We start from the raw sequence: 17811 nt of genomic DNA on the forward strand, positions 1-17811 counted from the left end.
CAGAATTTTGGAAGCGAGCACCTAGATATATGTTTGAAGCAAGTCTAAGTATCGAAATGCTTCTTCCAAATGATATGTAGATTGCAGTGCCTTGGAGTAGGCATGAAGATGGATACGAGAGTATCCTTCCCAGATGTTGGCAAGGGACGGGTGGCCAGGCGCGCACATACCATATGAATCGTCAAGATACTGAAATGCAGCTTAGAGCATGGAAGATCACCTTCGAGCTTATGTTAGAGACCCTTGGCATTACATTCGCTAGCACCATGAGAGAGGACATTCTGCACTCATTGCCTCTTTCACGTAGTTCCAATGCTGAAGCACCTAGATCTAATGCCCGTTCCAGGTCCTCGGGGTGATAATAGTGTATGAAACGTGTCATAAGAGATGAAGTGAAATTGTGAAGCAACGATGGCAGACGAGAACCATCTGGGCCAAATTAGAGCTTCTCTGTAGCGGTCTACAGCTGGATCCGCCCCCGGAACGCGAACCTGGAGTAGGAGAAAGTCCTAAAAGGTCATATCGCAGTATCGAAAACGGCGGCGGCGGCGATGGAAGGGGACTGTGCAGCTTCGTTTGCCAAACCCAGGAGATCCGAACAACCGCTTTGTGCTTCTGAAGGTTAATGTATTGAGCAAAGCCACCCGTTGAGTGTTTCCGTAGTAGAACACGTGTACATGTAATGACGAGGATAGCTGAACCAATACCCATGGGACAGAATGTGGCTACGAAATCACCTACATGCGAGAGAAAATAATATGATCACTGGTGTGGTAGAATATTCATGAGTTTGATAGCCAACGCGAAAAACAAATTTCCAAAACGAAGGAGGATACAACTTAGTACTACACACAGCAAGAAAACCCGCACAACACTAATAATCATTGCTGTAGCGTCCACAGGGATAACACATCCATACCAGAAACCTGTTGAAGGAACCTTCAATGGTCGTGTGTGAATCTGAGTCGCGATTGGTGTGGTGGTTGGTCACGAAGTGCGATGGGAACGCGTGCGATGATGAACCTCCAGTAGCTTGCGAATATTGAGCTGCATTGACGGCTACGACGTGCGATGGGGATACATGCGATGATGGACGCCCAGTAACTTGCAAAAATTGAGGTCCATTGGCGACAACGGCGTGCGATGATGGCCCTGCCTGTACAGAGACTACTTGCGAAGATGATCCCGGCTGTGACGAGCTGGCACCTAAGTGAGGAATACCACCCGTCACCGCTGATGGCTGTATCTTGCGTACCCGCTTCATTGCGACATATCTCTGCGAGTGCCGTCTCTCATAAGAATAAAAGTGTCCAGAAGATTTAACTAAAGCTTACCTGGAACCCGCGCACAGCATATACCTCGACGACCTCGGGATGTTTCATTGCTGGAGCAATGTTGGTGTCGGAGGGGTCCTTTCCTCGAGCATGCATCATCCTTTTCCAAAGTTTTCGATTGTCCTTGCTATCGAGGTCGTCGGTGTGACTGGAATCATCAAGCGGTGGGTTCTGTGCGTCGGTGGGGGGTTCGTCTCGCCGTTTGCCTTTATCCTTTCTGGCGCCGAGCGGATCATTCGCGGAACCGCGCTGAAAGCCGTCGTATTGAGGTGACATTGTGGGAGAGCTAAAATGGCACTTACATCATTATCACCTTGCTCGCCTTTGCCTTCTCCTACTTTGCCTTCTAGTACTGGTGGATCGCCTGTCATGGTTGCGAGCTCCAGGGATGAGTTTGAGCGAGCACGACGAGCGAAGAGCTTGCGCTTCGAGCGTTCTTTTGGAACGGACTCGTCTGCCGGTGGGTGAGGTCGAGAGAAGACCTTGAAGAAGCGGCGAGCTGACAATAGGTGGGGGAGATGGGAGCCAGGGGATGCCGATGGAAGGGATTGATGCGAAGACTACAATTACATGTTGTTAGCAGTATGTAGTTGCATGAGAAACACGAGTTTAACCTGGAAGAAGTTGTTGTATGGATTATCATTCCCCTCCTCGATGATGCCATCGCCCCCGGTAGCATCAGCCTGCGACAGCACTGTGAGCGAGGAAGACAGGCGGTCAAAGTGAAAGTACTGACGTCAAGGTATGAAGATGGGGAGTTGGGCTGAGTTTTAGCGTTGGAATGAGTGCGTGTGAGCATGCGAGGGAGTGAGATCACAGTGGGGAGTGAGTACAGAGAAACACTTTCTACTGCTGCGAGCACATCCTGAGGTATCTCCCATTGCGAGATTTTCGTGTCGCGGCCGCCACTGAATATGGAGCGTCCATCCGCCGAAAATGCAACATAATACACCTCATCTGAGTGCTCAAATCGGGCGACTTCTGTGCCTGTGGGGAACTGCCACAATCGGACAGTGTGGTCTCCAGATGCTGATGCAAGAAGGGTGCCAGCTGGGTTCAAGACAATATGTTGGATGTGTCTATTTTTGCCATGGCCAGTCCAGGGATCACCAGCCTGTTCCCAGGTGGATGTGTCCCAACAGCGGATGACAGGATCACTGCCACTACCAGCTGATAAGAGATGTGTGCCATCATGAGTCCAGGTGAGCGAGAAGTTGATTGCATTATTGAAGCCGCGGTGGCCGTTGAATTGAGCAAGACGATTCCTTCGTTCCAAGTCCCATATTTGGATATCTTGTGGGGTAGCAACGCCGAGTTGACCGGTCGGAGAAAATCGGATGTCAAAGATGGGTGATCCGCACGCAAGAGGCTGACCTTTCCTCTGCCAGGTGGTCGTGTCGCATAAAATCACTGTGCGATCCAATGACCCGCTGGCCAATATCTTGCCGTCAGGGGAAATGTCCAAAGTAGTCACATAGTTGGTGTGACCTTTCAAGGGACCTGCGACGATGCTCCCACTCTCAACATCACGTACCCATAACTGCCAACACACTACTTTATTTGAAAAAGTTTCTTCGTTTTGATCGGAATCGTCTCCTGGGAATGGGTCTTCTCCCTCAGCACTGATGACCTGTTTCCCGTTTCCCAAAAGTACAAGTGCGCCGACCAACTGCTTTGCCACCCACTTCATCATCTCTGTGCCGTCCTCAAGCCTCCATACACGTATTGTCTTGTCGGCAGACCCAGTCGCTATTGTCTTGCCATCCGGAAAAGTTGCGATTGAAAAGAGGCTATCATCATGACCCTGAAACGTCTTGACAGGCTCTCGATGTGATCCAGGGGAGTGTTTGGCATCCTTCATTCTCAATTCTTCTCCCACTGAGTTCCTCGTCTGTTATGCCTAGCCGCAAGTTAGAGACGCCAAATAGGATGGTGCGAGAAATCTACCAGTTGCTGAAGCAATGGTGGTCAAGGTGCGTGGCTGGTGCAATGCGTCTACAGCATGCAGCTTATTCCATGAAGAACGACATCGCCTCATGTAGGCGCTAGTGCCGAAGCACTGATTTATTCGGGACGGCACACTATTTTTCCGTCCGTTTTGCCGCCGCAAACAAGCGCTGGGACACAAACTAGTGCAGGCCCTAGGGCCAAATACGAGGACCAACAGATCCAAGACCGGGACAACGAACACATGCGAGACCAGAACCGCAAGCACAGATATGAATTACATCGTAGGTACTGATACTAGCACCACCACGAGCACTTCCAGTGCACTTCTGAGCTACACAGAGAGCATGGAGGAGGGTGGAAGGATATACGGACTGATGTTTTCACTGGACGGGAAGGTGGTTGCGTGCGGGTGGGAGGACGGAAGCGTTCAGCGGTGGAATATCGACGGGAAGATGATGAAAGGCGTTTGGATGGGTCACAGCAGCCGGGCGAAGTCGCTCTCGTGGTCTCCCATCTGGGACCAAGCGATCCTTTGATGGAACAATTCTGATCCGAAAAGCAGAAAACGGAAGAGTCAAGGTGAGTCTGAAAGCTGCACGGCTGTAAACTGTAACTCAAATCTGTTGCTTCTTGGCATGATAGACCAACGGTAATCCTCAGTAGTCTCTCCCAACTGTGAGTGGTTAACTATTTATACATTGGCCCTCACCTCATCTCACTGGCAGGTAATACGTAGACGCAGGCCGATCATCTATGGACAACGGCAAGCCCAAACTTCAGTCGCCTTCTCGCATGCGTTCCAAGTCAATGCATGCGTACATGTACATAATATTACGAGCGTGAACGGCTCCCCAATCCCCGCGCATCTCTCTCTTGAATGTGTACACAGTGCAGGAGGGGTGCGGTGAAGTCAATTTGCTTCTTCTGTCTCACACGCCGTTGTTTTTCATCTTGCTCTTTTGTTTCTTCTCCTGCTCATTCACGCTCCATAGATATCACCAAGTCCACATACCCGCAGCAGCAACCTCACATTTTCGCTCTCATCGGGCTAGCACTCGTGGAAACAAAGGCGTGGTGGCCTGTTGCATTTGGGATCTGGGTCTCTGCTGCTTGTGGTTCTGGTTTCTGGAGTTGTGATCCTGTGTTTTAGGCGGACGACAGCAAGTTCCACGCATTACTATACTATCGTTTGCGCATTACAATTGACCCCACGACCGAACAGACGACTGGGTGTACACTAACGACTTTTTGGGCAGATTCGTGCTGTATGCCTATCGAGGCTTGCTTATTTAGCATCTAGGATAACGAATCGGAGGCGTTGGTTGAGATTGCAAGAGGAGTATTGGTGTTCGGGGCCAGGTGAGCTCATCTTTAGCAGATGATATTGGTATGTCGATAGAATGTTGAACGTGATCATTTGCAATTTATTTCTGAATCTTGAGGCACAGTTAATTGGTGTTCGTACGTGGGGTAAGTTTGCAAAGGAATTTCTAAGTCTAAAGTCTCTGGTGACAAGTACGAGCAGGGCGGTAGACAATCCAGGATAGATAGTCGGCAGATGGATCTACATGAGACAAGCGCCAATCATTTGGTATCCTGGCGATCGCGCGAGGTACAAACTTCATCATCGAAGTATCATGTTTCTGCATGCGAGTTGCACGAGTTTGGTTATGTAGGTGGTATACCAATGAACATCGAATCCGAGGCGTGAACTGACTATCGAGCCGAACAAGCGAGTTGGTATATTGGCCGGCGTAGGTGTGGGGAGTAGAATCTCTAGCATGACCCTGGCTAGCTCATTATCCATGTCGTCCGGATTCATTCCGCAGGTACCTAGAACGTTAGCTCGTCTCCAATTTATTGTGCCTCAGGATTCAGGAACAAATCGCAAATGATCTTGATCAGCAGTTAATCGACATGCTAATACCATCTCCTAAAGATGAACTCACCTGTGACCCCGAACCCCATATTCCTCTCGCAATCTCAGCCAACGCCTCCGCTTCGTCCTTCTAGGCCTCAATAGGTATACGACACAGATCAGCCTAAACATCGTTGGTGTACACCCAGGACTGTCGTCTGGTCAGTTGCAATGTCGATTGTAAGGAGCGACATAATACAGTAATGTATGGAACTTACTGTTGTTCGCCCGAACGACAGGATCACCACTCCCGAAACCAGAACCACAAGCGGCAGAGAGCTAGGTCCCACATGCAACGTTGTACAGTGTCCCCTAGAAGATTCCACAAAGTTCGCGAGATTTGTAGAAAGTAGGCCGCAATGTCCAGGTCACGGTCGTCATAGACAAGGCGAACATAATAAGAGGTCATGGCAGTATTCGAACCGTGAAAATTATGTATCTGTAATAAGGAGCTTGGCCCGAGAATGCTGATGCAAGAAGGTACTAAGCAGCGCTAGCCTCTCAGTTCGTACAGAAGTTTGGGCTTGCCGTTGTCCATGGATCATCAACCTGCGTCTATGTATTACCTGCCAGTGAGATGAGATGAGGATTAAGAGTTATAGTTAGCCACATCTAGGAGAGACTACCGAGGACGGTGACCGTTGGTCTATTATGCCAAGAAAACAGATTCAAGTTATAGTTTACAGCTGTGCAGCCTTGTTTGGTAAAGACCTTCGATCCAAACAACCGTTTTCTGGTGTTCTTTCGCTTGGTGGCAAGCCAGCAAAATGGGTGGGTTTTCACACGTGCCGGCAGTGATGCTAATAATCGTGATGTGTGGATCATACAGCGCTTTACGAGAATCACTCACACGCTACTTACAGTCCTTCTCGTATGAATTCGACACTGACGCTTATCGACTGCCTTGGACAAATGAAGTTTCCATGAAGCACTATCAGAAACCAAGCGTCAATCTCGAGGTCACGGTCATTAAAGACAAGGCGAAATGCATGATACGAGGTTCGTGTATGATGTAAGGTTTGAAAAACGAGACCGATTATGGAAGAAGACTGACCACAGTGTTCTTAAATTGAGATGGTGCTACTGCTGCGATACCAAGATAATATTTCCTGTATGATTTCGTTCGGTCAGCATTGACCAGGGGTACGAACAGTGGTTGAAGAAAGCGCTATCGCAAATGAGTGACTCGCAGTGAACCGTGGACAACTCTCAGAGGGTATGCATGTCAGTCAATTGGGTTTCGGGACGCGGCTCTTTCGAATTGAGATGATGTCATGTGGTCAGCTATGCGAGTATAATACCGCTCGTGTACATCGGACGGTGCAGAGCTGTGTATGAAATGGTCCATATACTATGCAAACAAAAGAAATTGATTGAGTGACAAAGAGTAAGAGGGTCTCAGCAAATGACATCATGGCTGAAGCGAGTTGGAACGACGACGATAGCCAAAGAAAAATCCGCAGCAGCTTACTCCTTCATAGACGCCTCCCTCTGGCCCGCTCGTCAAGGCTTGTGTTTGTGTGGGCCGTCCGTGAGACACTTGCGCCCCCACTGCAGGCTGACTTGGTCGCATTGGACTGTCGACCTCATTGCCGCTTGTACGTAGCATGGCTGCAGCTGCTTCCGCGTCAGATTCCGGGACAATGCCATATCTCTACACGATGATTTAAATCATATGAACGAGGAGCAATGATAAGCTACTCACATCTTCGTCGCGGCAAGCTGCCACATCAACGGGACGTCTGGAAGATCTTACGGGAAATGGGTTGGAATTCCGGTGCCAAGGCTGGCGGGGTATAGGTTGGGGTGCATTTGAAGGCCAAGTACTGAAATACAGGGAACTGAATATGGTATTGTTTCCTCGTGCCTGCATTAGCCATTTCCAAAGGTTTCGAGTATATTTGCTATCGAGGTCGGCAGGGGGAGTGAGTGCATGAGGCAGTGGGCTCTGTGCGTCGGCGGGAGGATCATCTTGTTGGTTGCCTTTATCCCTTCCGGCGCCGAGGGAATAATTTGCAGAACCCCACTGAAAGCCGTGGTATTGAGATGTCAGTGTGCAAAATTTGAAATGGCACTTACATCATCGATACTCGCACCTTGATTGCCTTTAACTTCTCCAACTTTCCCTTCTGGTACTGGTTGGTTTGCTATGATGGTTGCGAGCTTCAGGGACGAGTTCGAGCGAGCACGACAAGCGAAGAACTTGCGCTTCAAGCGTTCTTTGCGAACGGACTCGTCTACCGGTGGGTGACGTCGAGAGAAGACCTTCAACAAGCGACGAGTGGAAAATAGGTGGGGGAGATGGGAGCCAGGCGCTGCCGATGGAAAAGATTGACACGAAGACTACAATTGAATGTTGTCAGTACTGTGTAGTTGCACGAGATACATGAGTGTTACCTGGAAGAAGTTGTGATATGGATCATAGTGTCCCTCCTCAATGATGCCATCGCCACCAGTAGCATCAGCCTGCAATAGCACTGTGAGCAAGGAAGACAGGCAGTCAAACGAGAAAGTACTGACTTCAAGGCATGATGATAATGGGGAGTTGGGCCGAGTTTCCTGTTGTATGCTTCGTGTGTCGCTTTGTTGAGGGAGTATGGGTGCTGCAAGCTGAGGAGCTATGTCTTTGACAGACCAGAGAGTGAGTCTGTTGTCGGCTCCGCCATATGCTATGTATCTCCCGTCTGGAGAGAATGACACATCGATAGGCCATGCGAGAGACAGTCCGAACGGCCAGCCAAATGGCTGGCCAAGTGGCTGATAGGATTCCGTATCCCATAATTTGACAATACCGTCGGTCACGCACGCCAGAACATCATGTTTGGGTGAAAGTGCAAGGGAGTCCAACAAATGGTTGTGCTTGAAAGCATGGAGCAGTTTACCTGATTTGCTATCGAAAACACGTGCGAATTCATCGGATGCGGAGTACAGTTTTGTGCTGTCTGACGACCACACCAACGATGTCACATCGGCCCTCATGCTTTCCAAGGGGCCGACAACGAGCTTGCCGGTCTTCGTGTTCCAGATGCAAATTGTATTGTACCCGCCAGATGCAATTCGGTCTCCAGAGGGTGAATATGCAAGAGCGCACACATGGTTCTGCTCCGTCTTGATGGGGCCCACCTCCACTTTTCCGTTTTCTGCTTTTCGAATCAGAATTGTTCCATCATAAGATCCGCTTGCAAGATGGTTTCCACTGGGAGACCATGAGAGCGACATCACCCGGCCGCTATGACCTGTCCAAATGCCTTTTATCATCTCCCCGTTGGTATTCCACCGCTGAACCCTTCCGTCATCCCTCCCGGATGCAATCATCTTGCCGTCCGGTGAAAGCGCCAGTGCATATGTGCTTCCGCTCTTCTCTTTCCATGGTTCTCCAACCATAAGCCCTGTATCGCAGTTCCATTTCTGCATTGTGCCGTCCTGGGAACTGCTCACAATGTGAACGTTGTCGTGCAAGAAGACAAACTCCTTAATAACACTCTCGTGTGTTCCGAATTTGTGCTTTGGAGTTGATCCGTTGGATTGCCCTGGGATTGAAGCTTCCCCGAGGGCAAACAATGCAGAAGATTCTTCAGAAAACATAGCCCGCTACCGCAATCTGGTGGATCAATCTGACTCTACTGTGGTTGCTGATCAGTTATGGGAGCGAACAAGCTCATTAGCACTCACTGATTGGTCTGTGTTTAGGGGCAAGTTGGCTGAGTTTTATATCTTGCAGGCAGAAGGCATGGATCCCACGAGGCGGCATTAATTGTCCATTCACAGGTTCCTGCCGCAATACAGCATTTGGATTTTCGCACATCACGATCCCTTTTACCCAATTCCAGTCATCCTGGTATTCCCGGCTATACACTTAACCCAATTCCAATCAAAGTAACACTAGCTTCTCGCATTTATGTATTGTTTCCTTCAGAGCCCACGTTGCTATTCATATGTACTCCGAACTCTGACCCTCTCTTGCTCGTTTAAAGCCCTGCTCCCGATATAACACCTTGCAGTCCTCGCCAGCGTCGGGAAAATTTATCATAGTATACGCGAGGCGATATAGTTGTGCATAGGTGCGGGTACGAGACGCAGACCTTTCTCGCCTTTCAGGAACGGCGCTGCCACATGGAGTGGGATGCTATTGAAACGACTGGTGGGACACCACCGTATCCTCGAACCTTTGGGAAGTCGAGGAGAGGATTCTAGTCTTTTGACTACAGGAAGGATGACATCGTCCCATATTTCACATAGTAAATCGGTAAGACGCTTTTACCTGGAGCACGCTCCGCCAAGAATCGTAGCAAAGTCCCTGGACTGGAAGACAATTGAAGGATACGGGACGTGTTTGTATTGGTCAGGGAGAGATGGATTGGGTCATGGTCATGATGGACGATTATTGCATCGCAGGGGTAGCGGCTCGCATTGATCATGATAACTAGTCCATTCGTTTCAGCTTCCTTGAGCTTAGAAAAGCTCGGTGCGAGTCAAAGTCACCGAACCTGATCTACCATACCGTCTCGTTCCCGGAGGAGACGAGGTGGTGCTGAAATTCCTCTTTGGTCACAGAACCACATGCTGCGTCTTCGAGGAAGAGGGCTCAGTCTCGAAAATTCAGCGGTTAGTTGACAGTCGCGTTCACCGGTTCTCTGCGAGTCATCCAGCAGCGTCCGAAAACGCGCAAGGTACGTCCATAAAAGCCCTTGTCCGTGCTCCAGCATGTCCATAGCGAGTTGTGACCAGCCCACATCTGAGAGCGCACGATGCGGCGTCTGGGGCCAAAGAAAAGTGTTTTCACGGACTATGCGATGTCGCGATTCCATAAATGGCTTCGTTGTGAAATGATGATTGAATATACTCGAGGTAATCTGGTGGGTATACAGTACTAATGCTGATGAGTGCTTGTGTGCCTCCGCTCCTTTAGTCCATCGTAATGCGAGGCAGGATTTTGGAAGCGAGCCCCCAGATATGTGAGTTGAAGGCACCGAAATGCTTCTTCCAAGTGGTCTGTAGATTGCAGTACCTTGGAGTAGGCATGAAGATGAATACGAGAGCATCCTTCCCAGATGTCGGCAAAGGACGGGTAGCCAAGCGCGCACATACTATATGAATCGTCAAGATACTAAAATGCAGCTTAGAGCATTACCTTCGAGCTTATATTGGAGACCCTTGGCATTGCAGCTAGCACCATGAGAGAGGACATTTTGCACTCATTGCCTCTTTCACGTAGTTCCAATGCAGAAGCACCTAGATCTAATACCCGTTCCAGGTCCTCGGGGTGATAATAGTGAATGAAACGCGTCATAAGAGACGAAGCAAAATTGTGAAGCAACGAAGGCAGACGATATCCATCTGGGTCAAATTGGAGCTCTTCAGAGTAGCGCTTGATGCAAAGGTCGAGATTTTGTGGGTATCCCCGTTCCTTAGTGTGCCAGTGACGTTGGTTTATTTCACAAATCAGCACATTCTGGATGGATGGTGGTCGCAGGCGTACTAATAGAGCTTCTCTGTAGCGGTCTACAGCGGAATCCTCCCCCGGAACGCGAACCTGGAGTAGGATGAAAGTCCTAAAAGGTCATATGATAGTATCGAAAACAGCCGCGGTTGTGATGGAAGGGGGCTTTGTTTGGCAAATCCCTTAGATCCAAACAACCGCTTTGTGCTTATGAAAGTTGATGTATTGAGCAAAGCCGCCCGTTGAGTGTTTCCGTAGTAGAACACGTGTACATGTAATGACGAGGATAGCCAAACCAATACCCATGGGACAGAATGTGGTTACGAAATCACCTACATGCGAGAGAAAATAATATGATCACTGATGTGGCGGAATAAGTTTGATAGCCAACGCGAAAAACAAATTTTCAAAACGAAAGAAGGATACAACTTAGCTATAGTACTACGCACAGCAAGAAAACCCGCACAACACTAATAATCATTGTTGTAGCGTCCACAGGGATAACACATCCATACCAGAAACCTGTTGAAGGAACCTTCAATGGTCGTATGTGAATCTGAGTCACGATTGGTGTGGTAGTTGGTCACAAAGTGCGATGGGGACGCGTGTGATGATGGACCTCCAATGGCTTGTAAAGATTGAGCTGCATTGACGGCTACGACGTGCGATGGGGATACATGCGATGATGGACGCCCAGTAACCACATACTTCAGTCATAACCCTATGTACAAGTGGTGCCCCGGATGTGCCAAATGGCTGTAGAATGTGTACCAACCAGCACCGGCCTGTACATGCACATTGGTGCCGGCCAAGTGTGTGAGAGTGGTACTGGCCAACCACTCAGGTGAGGCTGTCTATATATGTGGGTACTGGCTGACCACTGCCTATACATGTACATTGGTGCTGGCCAGAGGTGTGAGAGTGGTACTGGCCAACCACTAGGTGAGGCTGTCTATACATGTGGGTACTGGCTGACCACTGCTTGTACATGTACATTGGTGCAGGCCAGAGGTGTGGGGGTGGTACTGGCCGACCTCTGCTTGTACATGCACATTGGTGCTGGCCAGAGCTGTGGGGATGGTACTGGCCGACCTCTGCTTGTCCATGCACATTGGTGCTGGCCAGAGCTGTGGGGATGGTACTGGCCGACCTCTGCTTGTACATGCACATTGGTGCTGGCCAGAGCTGTGGGGATGGTACTGGCCGACCTCTGCTTATACATGCACATTGGTGCTGGCCAGAGGTGTGGGGATGGTACTGGCCGACCACCCAAGTGAGGCTCCCTACACACATACATCAGTACCAGCCAACAACTTAGGGCATCAGCAAAAACCTACACATTGTTGAATAACTGTATAATACTTGGCCAAGTCTTTCCATGACTTGCACTTCTAAGATACTCAAGTCCAGCAGGATATTTGACTTATGCAAGTTGATCAGTGTCAGTAGATAATGTAAGTATACAAATATATATAAGTGTTCATGTCTTATGTGATGTTGAGCATCATGGTCAAGAACCCAAGTATCTAAAACAACTCAAGAATGATAAGGAAAGTGTGGGTTTCCTCATGGTATTGATGAGAGAGCCGGCCGGTGCATGTCCAGGCCATGTACAGAAAGGCAGGCCGACACTTCAGGCATTGATAACAGAGCCGGCCGGATCAGGACCATGGTGTGTACAAGAAGGCAGGCCGACACATCAGGCATTGATAACAGAGTCGGCCGGATCAGGACCATGGTGTGTACAAGAAGGCAGGCCGACACATCAGGCATTGATAACAGAGTCGGCCGGATCAGGACCAAGGTGCGTACAGGCAGGCAGGCCGACACTTCAGACATTGATAACAGAGTCGGCCGGATCAGGATCATGTGGTGTACAAGCAGGCAGGCCGATACTTCAGACATTGATACCAGAGCCAGCCGAGCCATCTCCAGGCTAATACCTTAGACAAAGTATTATCAAGAAAGATGTTGATTTTAGTACTATCACTTGAGAGTTAGTCATTCAAATTGTACTATCTGCAAGTATAAATGGGCCAGCTCTAGAGTATGAGGTATATGCAGTGTTCCTGACCACCATAACTATCATATATTGGCTAGATAAGTCTTTGATATTATAATAGCCAAGACTGTTAAGTGACTACAATCATCTTGTCTTTGAATGAATTTTCAGCATCCAATGCAAATCTTCCCCACAAGAGCACCTGTCGATGTGCATAAGCTTGATGACCAGGCTTTGTAGCTTGTCGGTATCTTTGGTCCCATTCTTCCATCCTGTATTTAAACCAACTCACTGTCCAACCCATTTCGTGTTGGACCAATCTCAACTCCTCCTCCCACCTTTGCCATCTAGCCTTAGCTTTCAACCAATTTACCCTGTAGACTAATACCTGTCACTGCAGAAAATAGGCATATTAGATATGACTTACATTCATCCATCCAAACATCTTCCTGCGAATCATGACCATTATTGACTAGCCAAAACCAAGCCAGTCTGTCTGATCCCTGTCCATATCTGTTCTCTTCCGTCACTTCCTTGTCCACACTGAGCTGGTGTGGCTGAATGTCTTGATAAATCGTCCTCAGAGTATCTTCATCAGCCCCTAGTCTCTGCATTGAACCCCTTGCCCTTTGATACCTTCGGACACACTTCTCTATTTTGATACGGCATCGAAGAGCCTCCTGCTTTGACCTGGTTCCTGTCCATGTGGAATCTGCACTTCGGAAATGTTGACGGTAAATTATCGCTTTATGACCGAGAGCCTGCCGTAACTTTTCCAAGCAATCATTTGCTTGACCCTTTCGTAACTCCAGTTCTTCAGCTTGCAGAGTGTGCAAGCCCAGGGCTAAAGCCTCATTTCGGAGCACTGAAGATGGCATCCAAATGCCCATGGCTTCTGCAGGAACTTCCTCATCAATCTCTTCCAACACATCTTCAATATCTGCAGCCTCGCGTACTTCCTCCACCACATCTGTAGTGCAAAATCTGATGTCATCCATGTGCTCAGTACCCCCATGGACTTCAATGCCCTCTGTCATAGCATCAGCAATTTCATGAAATTTCGAAATACGTGCAGCCAGTTTTTGTCGTTTCACTTGAACTGCAGCCTTTTGAACTGCAGATGCATCTTTGGGAAGCTGCCGAATAGCTACCCTGAGTGCATCCCTAGATAGTAATTAGAAATACATCACCACCATCAATATATATGATGAAACAACATACTGTGAATCCTCTATATTGATGCCGTCAATGAGCCAAGAAATTGATCCCAACCTCCCTGTATCAGCATATTCTGATTCAGTTAATTTTAGCCGTATTTCTGCCATTGTTGGTGCTTCCAATCACCCAATCAGAATGTACGTCACAGGGAACTGAATAGAAGCTTCGAAGTGCTCACCTTTAGCTATCTTTAGCTGGTAGATGTCGAGATGTTCTCCACGTTCTTCTTTTGCCTTCTCCTCATCTTTTTCCCATGCCCTCACTTTGATGACATCCAAAGATCCTGTAAGCTCTTCAAATGGCACCCTAGTGTCTTCAATGCCCTTGTTGGCCCGTTTGTACTTTCTCAAGAGCGTCTTAACTGCATCAGTGTGAAACTGTGATGTCATTCATTCCAAATATAGGCACTTACCTATTCTGACAAGTTTTTTCCAATTTGAGTTACGCATATGATCATCAAGAATTTCTTGACGGTGTGCTTGGCTCATAGAACGTGCTGTGGGAGATATCTTGTTAAAGGGAGCCCAAAGTGTCTCCAGAATTTCCCCCGTCAACTTGCCCAGCTCCTTGAATGAAGTTTAAGCTGTATCTAGCAAAACAGGCAAGTTTATGAGCGCTCAAGTGAAATTTCCCCACTGCAGCCACAATCTCAGTGTTGTCTGGGAGCTCCAATCCAGGGCAGTTGTCAACACGTTGAGTGAAGTTAAGGCTCCACTGGCACCCCACATCATAGATGATCAGGGAGTTGTCAATGTTGCCAGCAGCATGCTTAATGGCATTGCAAATGGAATAATCTATATTCATATGGCTTGAAGTGATTTTGTCAGCATGTCAAGCCCAAGGCTCGTCTTAACCTAGATTGAGTAAATGAAAGAAAACTTGCCGTTCACCCTTCTGAAAGTCCACTATGCAGTGGGGAACAAAACATCCATGCCGAGCACAAGCAGTGGCTCCGACCCCTGTAGCTCGGAGGTTGCTTCTGTTTGTGTTTGCTGCATTGACTGCCCGATGGTTGCTACACGAGGATCTCTTTCTACAGGTTCAGCCACCACTAACAATGCAAAGCAACTTGATTCACCTCTTTACTCTCCATAGCTGAAAGCCAAGTGAGCTTGGTAATCTCCTGCTGTTACCATATAACCTACAACCCATCTGAGAGGAAGACGTCAAGCTGAGGGCTGTCGCATGTTCATGTGCTGAGCGGTAAAGTTTCCATCTACCACAAATCTTCTCATAACAAGCCACCTGCAATCAAAAAGTCAGCATCCGCGAGTTATCTGGAACAACAACTTCTGGCCAATAGAGACAAATGGTCGGCCTTGACTGACTCTGAGCTGCGTACAGAAGGTACCGGCCGGACCCACTGCTGTGCTAGCACTGTGGGTACTGGCCAGGAGTCTGGCAGACCAAAGCCAGTAGAGACAAATGGTCGGCCGTGACTGACTCTGGGCTACGTACAAGAGGTACCGGCCAGGACTCAGCTGACACATATTACCGGCCAGGACCACTGCTGTGCTATGCACTGTGGGTACTGGCCGGAGTCTGGCAGACAAGGATTGCTGGAATTGACTTGCCTTTCGTACTTCTGCTCCCAAATAAGAGGCATGTTGATTCCTGGCTGCGGACAAGAAGGGCAAAATAGAGCAAAATCTCCTGCACTAGGGGGTGCTTCCATGTCATGGCCAAATCCAAACCATTTACGGTTCTTCAAGTCGCGCCAGAGTCGAGACACTCTCATGAGTTCACGATATCGATCCTACAGATGGGATTTTGCATTCAGTATGAGCTAGAATTATGGTATTGTCGGTTCTACTCACCGGGACAGCATCTGGAAAAGCATTATTTGTCAGCCGTCGGATTTTCTCAAAGAAGCTCATTGCCGAAGTCTTGCATTCCAAGGCATCAATGAGATAATGATCCAGTACTTCGAAGGTGAACGCAGTCCTAGGGCGCGTGATACTGGCGGGAAATAGTCCTGCTTGGAGCAGCTGCAGGTGATGTTCATGGTGTGATCCTGGACACCGACACCACGACACATTGTGTGTGAACACCCCAGAAGAATGTACAATAATCACAGAAGAATCTTGATCAAGGTGACATTGTCCAACTCCATAGCAAGGGCAAGACTTTCCACCATGGCCCATGTACCATATAAATCCTTGGGCAGAAAGAGTGACGTCTTCAAAGCACTTGCCATTCCAAAATTGGATTTTGTGGAAAGGCAATGACTGATGTGATTTGAGGAGACAAGGGCGACACCAGCTGTGGTCGCCAGTGCAAGTTGTGCAACGGAAGGAATTATCTTCACATTGGCAAGTCTCGCAGATGCCTGCGGTGGCAAATTTCTCTGAGTCCAAGATGACATCTAGATACACATCTCGGTGAGCGAGATACTCTGATATGAAGTCATTTTGTGTCTATGCCATTGATGAGAAACAATTACTAGTAAGCCAAGGCCTGTTAGACATACCTTTGTTTTTCTCCCTTGCTCAGCAGCCTCTTCGTCAATAACAAAGTCACCAAACATTTCCTGATTTAAATCCTCTTCTTGGATGTCTGGTGATTCTGTGTGTACTTCTTTAACTCGTTTTCTTGGGCTGGTAGTAGGCTCTGGCGAAGTTTGATACAGCCGATCAGCACAAGACTCAACCCAAGAGGGATTTCCCCTCTTGTCTCTTGTAGGTTCGTGAGCAACATAATCAACATCCGGATCCTTTTTTTGTGATAACTTTCCTCTATGTTGGAAAGAATAAGAAATAGCCTTGAGACGCTGCCTTTTTTTTGAGGACATAGTGCTTAGACCGAGGAAATATTCCAGTGTATGAGAAGTCAACCGATTTAAAATCACAAGCTTTGTCTAATCGGGATATCTATTTTCGGGAAACTACTCCTCGTCCCCTGCTCTTATTTGATCTCCGAATGGCTTTTAAACCCCCCTTCTTACCTGCCCCCACTCTATTCAGAAAATCCCGCTGGTTTGGAAACTTTGGTCTCGGTACACCAAGCCTATCGTGCACTTTATCCTTGACAAAGTGTGCAATCACAATTCTCTCCCCATCACCCCACCGTGGCACCCCGTGCTCCAGCACCTTCCCTAAAATGTAAACCATAGTGCCAGGCGGATATGCTAGCTCGGCACCCAGATCTGGCAGAGCTAGTACGGCATGATGACCTTTGCCAAGGCTCACCAAAAGGTCATAGAATGAAGGCGATGCTCCAGGGTCTCGGTGATTTGGGGTCTCTCGGTTGACAATAACTTCCAATCCAGAAAACTCCAAGGGCCAAACAACAGGATCTGAGGTACGAACCGTATCCTTCATATTAGCAACAGATTCCACACCGGCCTGATATTGATCTGGCGCAATAAGACTGGTGATAGCGGACCACAAATGTTCAGTTACGGTTATTTCGGACAACCAATCTCGGACTGCAGGTGAAGAAAGGGAGCTTGATTGGTACAAGTCATCCTGAAGCCGCTAGCCCATTTAAGTTAGTTCTGTATCACGGCAAGTATACGAATACAGAGTTACCTCATGGCGTTGCATGAATCCTCCCGGGCATAAAGTCACCCTTCCTACTCCAAATTCTCCCCCGCTTGAAGGCATGACAAATCCTTGAGAACGCCAAGGCTGCTTTGCCTTCTGAGTGGGCTTGGGCAAAGACTGATCTAAGGCAGGTCTCAGCAATTTGATGGACTGGTTGACACGATCCTAATTATAACTTATTAAAAGGACTTAAACTGTAATCAAATCAAATTCATACCATTCTATCAGGCACCATGATTTCTGGCAAATACCAAGCAAGGATCCTTCCATGCCTGTCAACAAATGTTGCCGGCTGATATTGAACCAAACGAAGGACAGTGGAAATATTTTGCTAGCTTATGTCTTTGGCTGTCAGCATGCGATGGATGGGACGCCTTGGCACTGTCCGCAAACCGATCTGCGTC

General features: G+C 48.3%; 5 protein-coding genes across 5 annotated transcripts; 1 reads left to right on the top strand and 4 right to left on the bottom strand.

Moving 5' to 3' along the window:
• Nucleotides 1-21: 21 nt before the first annotated feature.
• On the bottom strand, nt 22-3195 carry DEU56DRAFT_985075 (WD40-repeat-containing domain protein; the record flags this gene model as incomplete). The annotated part of the gene is made up of 8 exons (XM_041360033.1): nt 22-189; nt 254-429; nt 492-615; nt 920-1276; nt 1335-1583; nt 1637-1894; nt 1949-2017; nt 2071-3195. The coding sequence occupies 8 exons, from the start codon at nt 3193-3195 to the stop codon at nt 22-24; spliced, it is 2526 nt and encodes an 841-aa protein (XP_041201573.1).
• A 3315-nt stretch (nt 3196-6510) lies between these two features.
• Nucleotides 6511-8787, bottom strand: DEU56DRAFT_985076 (WD40-repeat-containing domain protein; the record flags this gene model as incomplete). The annotated part of the gene is made up of 5 exons (XM_041360034.1): nt 6511-6856; nt 6908-7228; nt 7282-7545; nt 7600-7668; nt 7723-8787. 5 exons carry the CDS (start codon nt 8785-8787, stop codon nt 6614-6616), a joined length of 1962 nt encoding a protein of 653 aa, XP_041201574.1. The 3' UTR covers nt 6511-6613.
• Nucleotides 8788-11600: 2813 nt separating this feature from the next.
• DEU56DRAFT_761728 (uncharacterized protein) lies at nt 11601-12550 on the top strand (the record flags this gene model as incomplete). The annotated part of the gene is made up of 4 exons (XM_041350580.1): nt 11601-11915; nt 12145-12314; nt 12374-12446; nt 12491-12550. 4 exons carry the CDS (start codon nt 11601-11603, stop codon nt 12548-12550), a joined length of 618 nt encoding a protein of 205 aa, XP_041201575.1.
• Nucleotides 12551-12801: 251 nt separating this feature from the next.
• Nucleotides 12802-13480, bottom strand: DEU56DRAFT_688678 (uncharacterized protein; the record flags this gene model as incomplete). The annotated part of the gene is made up of 2 exons (XM_041347069.1): nt 12802-13025; nt 13072-13480. Coding segments are annotated over 2 exons (633 nt in total), but the record flags the coding sequence as incomplete, so codon positions are not given.
• A 2499-nt stretch (nt 13481-15979) lies between these two features.
• On the bottom strand, nt 15980-16156 carry DEU56DRAFT_707408 (uncharacterized protein; the record flags this gene model as incomplete). Its single annotated transcript, XM_041347441.1, has 1 exon — nt 15980-16156. A coding segment is annotated over one exon (177 nt), but the record flags the coding sequence as incomplete, so codon positions are not given.
• Between the last annotated feature and the right edge of the window lie 1655 nt (nt 16157-17811).

The sequence above is a fragment of the Suillus clintonianus genome (genome assembly GCF_016758775.1).
Source record: "Suillus clintonianus strain FC179 chromosome Unknown DEU56scaffold_167, whole genome shotgun sequence".
In the NCBI taxonomy this organism is placed as follows: domain Eukaryota; kingdom Fungi; phylum Basidiomycota; class Agaricomycetes; order Boletales; family Suillaceae; genus Suillus; species Suillus clintonianus.